This window comes from Salmo trutta, chromosome 21, assembly GCF_901001165.1.
Source record: "Salmo trutta chromosome 21, fSalTru1.1, whole genome shotgun sequence".
Classification (NCBI taxonomy): domain Eukaryota; kingdom Metazoa; phylum Chordata; class Actinopteri; order Salmoniformes; family Salmonidae; genus Salmo; species Salmo trutta.
The window spans coordinates 8768101-8779567 of NC_042977.1; the positions used below are offsets into that span (position 1 = coordinate 8768101).

Below are 11467 nucleotides of genomic sequence, written 5' to 3' on the forward strand. Positions count from 1 at the left end.
ACATGGCATAGCACAATTTGATAGCAAATTCAAAACCATAAGAGCACCACTGTTATCAGCACCAATAAACAAAATGAATATTTACACCGACACAGGCAACAAAAGGAAACTATTTAATTTGTCATTTCATTTTGCACAACTACAAACAGGAATATAACATGTATGTATGATGTACGAAGAAATGGGACCAGTGCATTTGAAGCTGTAATAGCAGTAGTGTAAATTATGTAAATTATAACATTATGACATGGGTATTGATACAAGAATATAATATTATTGGTTATTTCAACTACACATGTTAAGATGAGATCTGATTAAGGCATGCTGTGTCTTTTAGCTTTCACTTCCTGATCTGGGAGGTGCTCAATGCAGGTTGATCAGTGCTTAACCATTGTGCCTATTGCCTGGCCAATGCCCACCACCATCAAGAAGTTAGTTAAAAGGATTATTCAGCGAAATTACATAATCTTCCACACTTTATATATTTGTTTCCTTACCTTGAAAGCAGTCTATCGACAGGGATAGACAGCAATCCACAGAATGGTTTTGTTAAATTAGCCTCCATGGTGAAATGATAGATGATGCTGGTAGCCCTGAAGAGTTGACAAATATATAAGGCTATACAGTGGAAAACCAAAATAGCAGTGATTTAGAGGGGTCAGGGAAGTTCGGTAATCATATTATGAGGTAACTTGACTTATGGGTGAAAAAGGAGGTGACGTGGCCTGGAGTGGTTTAATGGTCTATGCCACTGCCTCTGGAGCACATCTACAGCATGGGTTCAAATCCGGCCCACTGCTCTTTCAGAACTCTCTCTCCTATCTGTCACCTCCATCTCTCTCAATCCAATAAACATACAATAAAGAATAAAGAAAAGAAATAGGAGACATAAGGTGTTCAGCCCTTGGTACACACGTGGCAGCGGCTGACCTGCTGGCGCTGTTGACTGGAGGCACACGCCAGGGACGGGGGCGGTGCCAAACTGCTCGGCTCGGGTAACAAGGGTCAGCCAGAAGCTGTAGACATTGGCAAAGTATTGGCACGTGCCGCTCCACGCCGGCAGCTGCTCGACGAGGTCAGAGACTGACCCTCGCCACCTGCTCCGGAGTGCTGGAGAGAGGAGAGGATAGTACAAACACACACACACACACACAAACATCAACAAACAACTTTGCACACAATAAAGTCATACACACATACAAAGATCCCCCACCCCCAGCACACTCACCATGAGGAAGGAGTAGCTGGCCCACAAACTCCTCCATCCGGGGGGACAGCTGGGGGCGTTGTGATCTTGGCTGCGAGGGCGTCTCTCACACACGGCACAGCTGCTGATGTGGCCGAGGATTTCGCGGCCCGACACGGGCATCATGGGCACGGCCGCAGAGGTGGAGAGCCAGTAGGACTTACCGTTGCGTCTGGCGTAGTCACAGGTGTTGCAGTAGCAGAAGGGCATGGTGCTGAAGACTTGCATACACGAGCCTGCCTGGCTTGTGTCTCCCTGGGGGCCCTCGCAACCCAGCAGGACCCTTAGGACCCAGGAGAGAACGCAAACACCACAATCAGTCAGTGTGAAGGTAAGGGTGCGCGCACACACACAACTATCCTGTTTCTCTTGGTCAGCTACCATGAGGCACAGGGTTTCCATGGGGCCCAAAATTAAAATGTGCCCTTTATTTAACAAGGCAAGTCAGTTAAGAACACATTATTATTTACAATGAAGGCCTACCGGGGAACAGCGGGTTAATTGCCTTGTTCAGGGGCAGAATGACAGATTTTTACCTTATCAGCTCAGGGATTCAATCCAGCAAACTTTTGTTTACTGGCCCAACCACTAGACTACCTGCCACCCCTGGGGTTGGGGTTCAGGTAGACCTAATGATCCTGAGGGTCCAGGGAGCCCAAAGGGGGGTTCCTCAATGGTACTGACCGGGACGGCCTTTGGGACCTGCAGAGGAACCGCATTATCAGAGGGACAGGCTAAAACAGCCAGAATTGTCTCAGTTAGCTCTGCTGATCTCAGTGGTCACCTGTGTCTGCCTTTGTCACCTTTGGGCCCCAGGAGGCCATAGGCACCTAGACAACCTCTTGGTCCATTGGGGCCCATGTGACCCACTGGGCCTCTGGCACCTATCAGAAAATAACATTAGGCACCAAACAGAAGAAAACAGACTGCATCAGGGAGGAACTACCTCGACTTGCCAAATAAAAAATGGTCATTTTTGTTTTTGCTGCAAAACGTTTTAAAACGTTTTCTGTTTCGGAGTTGTGTGTTGTGTGGTTACCTTCGGTCTTTGTGGTCCTGAGTAGTCTAGTGGCCCGGGGGGCCTTGCGTCTCCTGGGGAAGGCACTGCAGTATCAGTGCGACCCTGTTCACTGAGTGGTCCTGAAAGAGCACTTGAATACTGAGACAATAAAAACACATGGTAAACCCCTCCTACGCACCAGAGTATGGGAGCGGCGCTGGAGCAGAGCGCGGAGCAGAGCATGCCCAATTTGACTGGAGCGTGGAGCGAGATTCCTAAAGTCTTGGAGCGAGATTCCTAAAGTCTGGAGCGTTGGCCTTCTAGCCTGCTCCAATTTCATTCCAGTAGCCTCCAGTAGAGCTCATTCGAGCACAGGGTATGCCTGGCCCAGCATGCATTTGTTGTCTACTTGTGTGCTGCTATAGCCTCTTGCTTTAGTTACTGTCATGGAGTTTGCTAAATTGATAGAACACACAGGTGCAAAATCAAGGTGACTTACAAAGATGAGGACCAAGAGCAAGAGAGGGAGTGCGGTGATGTAGTGTCCACAGGTTTTATGACTTTACGAAAGGTAGAAACTGCCATGTTGTATTGAGGGAGAGAGTCTACCAGAACAAAGAGCTTATCTTAGTTCAAAACTCCTAATCCCCAAAATGGGAGAACTAAACAATATTCTACTTTTGAGAATGTGGGAATGGTCCGTGGACACTTAAGGGACAGTTATGATGAGTGTTTCATTTGGTGATCTCATGACGGACAGGAAACACACAAATGTATCTCTTCAAGTGTACATTTCCCAGCTGTCAGGTTTATGTCTAAATACTGTGAAACATATGTGATTGAACATGCAATTATTTGTGAAAAGATGTAATGTGATGTTAACCTTCTAAATGAGAAAATATGGGTTTTCATATAAAGTCAACCAAGTCAGTAACCACACCCACGTGAGCATAGACATTACGTCGGCATCATGGACCAGCTTTTTCTCTGAAGTGTATATAACACACACCAAACGAAATTCACATTAGACGAGAAAACATGCAGCTGACGCTTCATGTGAAATGGTTAAGAACGACAATAGGCCACGGAGACCATACAGCTGTAGTTTGGCTACACGGCTGGAAATAGTTAAACTCTGAAACTATCAATCACTACAGAATAAGAGCAAATCTTAGACATATAATTACTAGTCTGCAGCTAGAAATTACGTAAGTCGAGAATGAGAATACCGACAACCACCGAAGCCTCTATCTATGAGAACATTTCCGAATGGTACTCTGAAGTATTCATTCTAACCACCTACAACCACAAAAGACATTGTGACTTCTGGGAAAGTTAACCAGAGACTCTGATGAACTCTATTGAGTGATTGAGTGATTCCAACAGAGAAGACAACAACGACATACTGGCGTAAATATATACATTGCAATTAGTCTCGAATGAGTGGCCGTTCATGTACAAAGGATTAGCATTTCAATGATTATAATTATCCTCTGTGTATTGTAAATCCATTTTGTCTTTCCCGCTCTTTCTCAGTCCCCACCCCTTTCCTTTGTATACCAAGCCGTCATATCGGCTTAGTCCACTAGAGACTTTTCTATCATTGTTAGTAACCAATATCTACTGTTTATATGTTATGTAATTCTGTGTGATTATTTAGCTAGTAAATAAAAAATTAAGCCAATTTGTATATTGCTGATTCATTATGGAAACTAGGGTTCGTGCAGATATCCAAGGGTTTGCAACGTTCAGTAATGAGAACTGAACTGAATAATTCATTAATAGACTAATTGATCAGATATTAAAATATCTGAAGAGTAATATTCGGAAAATTATAACTTTGTAATCTCAGTCCGTGGTGCCCTGACTTCCTAGCTAATTAATGTTTACATGATTAGTTTAATCATGTAATAATTCAACCTAGAGTGCTTGGTTTGATATAAATAAGTCTTCACATTTAATTAATGATAGTCCAGACACGACAAATTCATATAAAGGAATCAGGCAATTGAAAAAAATTCATTATGCCCTAATCTATGGATTTCACATGATTGGGAATACAGATATGCATCTGTTGGTCACAGATACCTACAACAAAAAGGTAGGGGCCTGGAACAGAAAACCAGTCAGTGTCTGTGCAACACGACACATCTGCTTCACATAGAGTTGACAAGGCTATTTATTGTGGCCTGTGGAATGTTGTCCCACTCTTCAATGGCTGTGCGAAGTTGGTGGATATTGGCGGGAACTGGAACACGCTATTGTACACGTCGATCCAGAGTATCCCAAACATGCTCAATGGGTGACATGTCTGGTTAGTATGCAGGCCATGGAAGAACTGGGACATTTTCAGCCTCCAATAATTGTGTACAGATCATTGCGACATGGGGCCATGTACAGTCGTGGCCACCAGTACAGAGCTTGCTCAAGAATGGCAGCAGGCAGGTGTGAGTGCATCTGCACGCACAGTGAGGCGAAGACTTTTGGAGGATGGCCTGGTGTCAAGAAGGGCAGCAAAGAAGCCACTTCTCTCCAGGAAAACATCAACAACAGACTGATATTCTGCAAAAGGTACGGGGATTAGACTGCTGAGGACTGGGGTAAAGTCATTGTTTCTGATGAATCCCCTTTCCGATTGTTTGGGGCATCCGGAAAAAAGTTTGTCCGGAGAAGACAAGGTGAGCGCTACCATCAGTCCTGTGTCATGCCAACAGTAAAGCATCCCGAGACCATTCATGTGTGGGGTTGCTTCTCAGCCAAGGGAGTGGGCTCACTCACAATTTTGCCTAAGAACACAGCCATGAATAAAGAATGGTACCAACACATCCTCCGAGAGCAACTTCTCCCAACCATCCAGGAACAGTTTGGTGACGAACAATGCCTTTTCCAGCATGATGGAGCACCTTGCCATAAGGCAAAAGTGATAACTAAGTGGCTCGGGGAACAGAACATCGATATTTTGGGTCCATGGCCAGGAAACTCCCCAGACCTTAATCCCATTGAGAACTTGTGGTCAATCCTCAAGAGGCGGGTGGACAAACAAAACCCCACAAATCCTGACAAACTACAAGCATTGATTATGCACGAATGGGCTGCCTTCAGTCAGGATGTGGCCCAGAAGTTAATTGACAGCATGCCAGGGCGGATTGCAGAGGTCTTGAAAAAGAAGGGTCAACACTGTAAATATTGACTCTTTGCATCAACTTCATGTAATTGTCAATAAAAGCCTTGGACACTTATGAAATGCTTCTAAAGACACTGAAGCAGCAAACTTTGTGGAAATTAATATTTGTGTCATTCTCAAAACTTTTGGCCAATACTGTATTATCATACTAAAACATGAGGTGATGGCGGTGGATGAATGGCACGACAACGCTGTGACAACGCTATGCATTCAAATTGCCATCTATAAAATGCAATTGTGTTTGTTGTCCGTCGCTTATGCCTGCCCACAACATAACCCCACCGCCACCATGGGGCACTCTGTTGACAAAGTTATCAGCAAACTGCTCGCACACACAACGCCATAACGTGGTCTGCGGTTGTGAGGCCGGTTGGACATACTGCCAAACTCTCTAAAGCAACGTTGGAGGCGGCTTATGGTAGAGTAATTACAATTTTAATTCTCTGGCAACCGCTCGGGTGGACATTCCTGCAGTCAGCATGCCAAATGCACACTACATCAAAACTTGAGACATGAGTGGCATTGTGTTCTGTGACAAAACTGCACATTTTAGAGTGGCCTTTTATTGCCCCCAGCACAAGGTGCACCTGTGTAATGATCATGCTGTTTAATCAGCTTCTTGATATGCCATAACTGTCAGGTGGATGGATTATCTTGGCAAAGTCTAAATACTCACTAACAGGGACGTAACGAAATTGTGAGTATGGATAATGTATGGAATCTTTTATTTCAGATCATTAAACATGGGACTTTACATGTTGTGTTTATATTTTTGTTCAGCACACATTGTGTCATTGTAGCAAAGTATTTATTAAAAAATATTACATCTGTTAAAAGGTTTTGTTCATTTTTGCTCTATTATCTATACAGTTGGCCATAATAGATTTTGACTCAATAGGCATGGCATATTCCCATATTCAAGCAACTTTCCATTTTGATTGGATTATTTTACAAAAAATTATTCACTCCTACCTACAGTTGAAGTCGGAAGTTTACACACACTTAGGTTGGAGTCTTTAAAACTCATTTTTCAACCACTCCACAATTTTCTTGTTAACAAACTATAGTGTTGGCAAGTCAGTTAGGACATCTACTTTGTGCATGACACAAGTCATTTTTTCCAACAATTGTTTACAGACAGATTATTTCACTTATAATTCACTGTATCACAATTTCAGTGGGTCAGAAGTTTACATATGCTAAGTTGACTGTGGCTTTAAACAGCTTGGATAATTCCAGAAAATTATGTAATGGCTTTAGAAGCTTCTGATACATTTTTACATTTTACATTTTAGTCATTTAGCAGACGCTCTTATCCAGAGCGACTTACAGTAGTGAATGCATACATTTCATAGAATTATTTTCCTGTGCTAGGCTAATTGATATCATTTGAGTCAATTGGAGGTGTACCTGTGGATGTATTTCAAGGCCTACCTTCAAACTCAGTGTCTCTTTGCTTGACATCATGGGAAAATCAAAAGAAATCAGCCAAGACCTCAGAAAAACAATTGTAGACCTCCACAAGTCTAGTTCATACTTGGGAGCAAATTCCAAATGCCTGAAGGTACCACGTTCATCTGTACAAACAATAGTATGCAAGTATAAACACGATGGGACCACGCAGCTGTCATACCGCTCAGGAAGGAGACGCGTTCTTTCTCCTAGAGATGAACGTACATTGGTGCGAAAAGTGCAAATCAATCCCAGAACAACAGCAAAGGACCTTCTGAAGATGCTGGAGGAAACAGGTACAAAAGTATCTATATCCACAGTAAAAACGAGTCCTATGTCGACATAACCCGAAAGGCCGCTCAGCAAGGAAGAAGCCACTGCTCCAAAACCACCATAAAAAAAGCCAGACTACGGTTTACAACTGCACATGGGGACGAAGATCGTACTTTTTGGAGAAATGTCCTCTGGTCTGGTCTGATGAAACAAAAATGGAACTGTTTGGCCATAATGACCATCGTTATGTTCGGAGGAAAAAAGGGGGAGGCTTGCAAGCCGAAGAACACCATCCCAACTGTGAAGCACGGGGGTGGCAGCATCATTTTGTGGGGGTGGTTTGCTGCTGGAGGGGCTCGTGCACTTCACAAAATAGATGGCATCATGAGAAGGAAAATGATGTGGATATATTGAAACAACATCTGAAGACATCAGTCAGGAAGTTAAAGCTTGGTCGCAAATGGGTCTTCAAATGGACAATGATCCCAAGCATACTTCCAAAGTTGTGGCAAAATGGCTTAAGGACAACAAAGTCAAGTTATTTGAGTGGCCATCACAAAGCCCTGACCTCAATCCTATAGAAAATCTGTGGGCAGAACTGAAAAAGTGTGTGGGAGCAAGGAGGCCTACAAACCTGACTCAGTTACACCTGCTGTGTCAGGAGGAATGGGCCAAAATTCACCCAACTTATTGTGGGAAGCTTGTGGAAGCCTACCTGAAACGTTTGACCCAAGATAAACAATGTAAAGGCAGTGCTACCAAATACTAATTGAGTGTATGTCATTTTCTGACCCACTGGGAATGTGATGAAAGAAATAAAAGCTGAAATAAATAATTCTCTCTACTATTATTCTAACATTTCACATTCTTAAAATAAAGTGGCGATCCTATATGACCTAAGACAGGGAATTTTTACTCGGATTAAATGTCAGGAATTGTGAAAAACTGAGTTTAAATGTATTTGGCTAAGGTTTATGTAAACTTCCGACTTCAACTGTGTATATATATTTTTTTATACGCTGCAGCTCTGCCCAGCCTGGCAAGAGTGGCCCGAAGGGTGTTAAGCATCACCAGTGGCTCTGCAGGTGAGGAGAGAATGTTCTCCACTGCTGGCCGGCTCTCCAGGCACCATTGCGTGAGCCTGAAGCCACAGACTCTGGCCAAACTCAACTTTCTAAAAATGAATTCAAAGGCATTGTAGACTGAGCCTAATACGTAAGTCACAGACTATATGCGCAATGTATTCTATAATGATTTAATACAACGAAATGTTGTTTAAATGCTGAGCACTTTATGTCCCTACCAACCTAGTGTCGCACTCGCAAATGCTTCACAATGTATTTCTTTGTAGGCTATAGCCTTGAAATAATTGAAATAATATAGCCTAAATAATTCATTTTCTTCCCTTCTAAGGCTCCCTGTCTGGCTCCTAACCTATTTAGAGTGTTTATATGCTGTTTACTACGACATGTATTTGAAATGATGAGCGCTTCTTACATTCACCTTTTCATGTTTATTAAAATATTTTTCATTGAAATCATATGCTTTGGTTTCAATACCTCAAAATCAAATTATGGGTCCAGGTAGTCACAAAAATTCATGGGTGTTGATTAAATTGTGATTTTAATGAATGGAGCGAATTCGGAGCGGCAGTTTTTTTCTTCCTGTGAGTGCTGAGCAGTTTTTAGCGGAGCCGTTGGAAAGGATGTGGAGTGCCATGCTCCACGAGCCATGAGCGGGATTTCTGACCACTCAACTCTGATCACATATTCTGCTATGCACTCATTCACTGACAAACAGACAGAGACAGACGCATACACACGCACCTGGAGGTCCATGAATGCCTTCGTATCCTGAGCCTATGTCTTGATTAAAGACTAGTTGATTAGAATCAGGTGACGTTCCTGGGGGTCCTGAGTGACATCTCACATTAAATCAACCATACAGGAGTTATACAGTAGCTAACATCGTGATGTATTGTTGTCTCTGCCTTCTTGCTCTTTGTGCTGTCTGTGCCCAATAATGTTTGTACCATGTTTTGTGCTGCTACCATGTTGTGGTGCTACCATGTTGTTGTCATGTTGTATTGTTACCATGCTGTGTTGTCATGTGTTGCTGCCTTGCTATGTTGTTGTCTTAAGTCTCTCTTTATGTAGTGTCGTGTTGTCTTTCTTGTCGTGATGTGTGTTCTGTCCTATATTTATATGTTATTATTTTTTATTTATTTTTTATTTTAATTTTAATGTATTTATTATTATTTTTAAATCCCAGTCCCCGTCCCCGCAGGAGGTCTTTTGTCTTTTGGTAGGCCGTCATTGTAAATAAGAATTTGTTCTTAACTGACTTACCAAGTTAAATAAAGGTTCAATACAAAATAAAAAACAACCCAACCACTTTAAAAAGCAATTCCATGTGCAACAGTATTGCTCCCGTCCCTCTCCTCGCCCTTACCTGGGCTCAAACCAGGGACCCTCTGCACACATCAACAACTGACACCCTCAAAGCAACATTACTTATCACTCCACAAAAGCTGTGGCCCTTGCAAGGGAAACAACTACTTCAAGGTCTCCGAGCGAGTGACGTCACTGATTGAAACGCTATTAGCGTGCACCCTGCTAACTTGCTAGCCATTTCACACCAGTTACACTCACCCCCCTTTTGACCTCCTCCTTTTCCACAGTAACCAGTGACAGGGTCACGGCACCAATGTAACAGTATTACTTCCGTCCCTCTCTTTGCCCTTACCTGGGTTCGAACCAGGGCCCCTCTGCACACATCAACAACTGACACCCTCGAAGCATCATTACCTATCGTTCCACAAAAGCTGTGGCCCTTGCAGAGCAAGGGAAACAACTACTTCAAGGTCTCAGAGCGAGTGACGCCACCGATTGAAATGCTATTAGTGCGCACTCTGCTAACTAGCTAGCCATTTCACACAGGTTACACAAGCAATACTCATTTGTACACCACCGCACCAGGGAACTACACAGAGCTGTTTTATATATCTACTGTATAAAGTTAAAGAAAATCACACACAAACCTATTTTAATACATTCCAATGCATGGTGACCTCTTACATAGGGTATGGCATATCAATCATGCAATGACAATTTATTTAAAATAAATTGTTACTGTGCATCTGTACTGATACATACAGTATGTGTAGCCACAGTATTTTTATTCAGAGACAGTTATTCATTGACAATTATCTCCCCTCACCTCTTGCTCCCTTCTCTCCATTCTGACCTCTTAGTCCATCCAGACCATGCAGACCTGGGGGTCCCGAGGGCCCTGTGGAGAAATTCGTAGTCAAGTCAATCCTATATATACTGCTCAAAAAAATAAAGGGAACACTTAAACAACACAATGTAACTCCAAGTCAATCACACTTCTGTGAAATCAAACTGTCCACTTAGGAAGCATCACTGATTGACAATAAATTTCACATGCTGTTGTGCAAATGGAATAGACAACAGGTGGAAATTATAGGCAATTAGCAAGACACCCCCAATAAAGGAGTGGTTCTGCAGGTGGGGACCACAGACCACTTCTCAGTTCCTATGCTTCCTGGCTGATGTTTTGGTCACTTTTGAATGCTGGTGATGCTTTCACTCTAGTGGTAGCATGAGACGGAGTCTACAACCCACACAAGTGGCTCAGGTAGTGCAGCTCATCCAGGATGGCACATCAATGCGAGCTGTGGCAAGAAGGTTTGCTGTGTCTGTCAGCATAGTGTCCAGAGTATGGAGGCGCTACCAGGAGACAGGCCAGTACATCAGGAGACGTAGAGGAGGCCGTAGGAGGGCAACAACCCAGCAGCATGACCGCTACCTCCGCCTTTGTGCAAGGAGGAGCAGGAGGAGCACTGCCAGAGCCCTACAAAATGACCTCCAGCAGGCCACAAATGTGCATGTGTCTGCTCAAACGGTCAGAAACACTCCATGAGGGTGGTATGAGGGCCCGACGTCCACAGGTGGGGGTTGTGCTTACAGCCCAACACCGTGCAGGACGTTTGGCATTTGCCAGAGAACACCAAGATTGGCAAATTCGCCACTGGCGCCCTGTGCTCTTCACAGATGAAAGCAGGTTCACACTGAGCACATGTGACAGACGTGACAGAGTCTGGAGACGCCGTGGAGAACGTTCTGCTGCCTGCAACATCCTCCAGCATGACCGGTTTGGCGGTGGGTCAGTCATGATGTGGTGGCATTTCTTTGGGGGGGCCGCACAGCCCTTCATGTGCTCGCCAGAGGTAGCCTGACTGCCATTAGGTACCGAGATGAGATCCTCAGACACCTTGTGAGACCATATG

General features: G+C 43.7%; 1 protein-coding gene across 1 annotated transcript; it reads right to left on the bottom strand.

Annotated features, from left to right (window-relative positions):
• Positions 1 to 906: 906 nt before the first annotated feature.
• On the bottom strand, positions 907 to 2107 carry LOC115157707 (collagen alpha-2(IV) chain-like). Its single transcript, XM_029706160.1, has 3 exons — positions 2031 to 2107; positions 1229 to 1529; positions 907 to 1110 (listed from the first exon to the last, which is right to left on the bottom strand). Exons 1-3 carry the CDS (start codon positions 2105 to 2107, stop codon positions 1006 to 1008), a joined length of 483 nt encoding a protein of 160 aa, XP_029562020.1. The 3' UTR covers positions 907 to 1005.
• Between the last annotated feature and the right edge of the window lie 9360 nt (positions 2108 to 11467).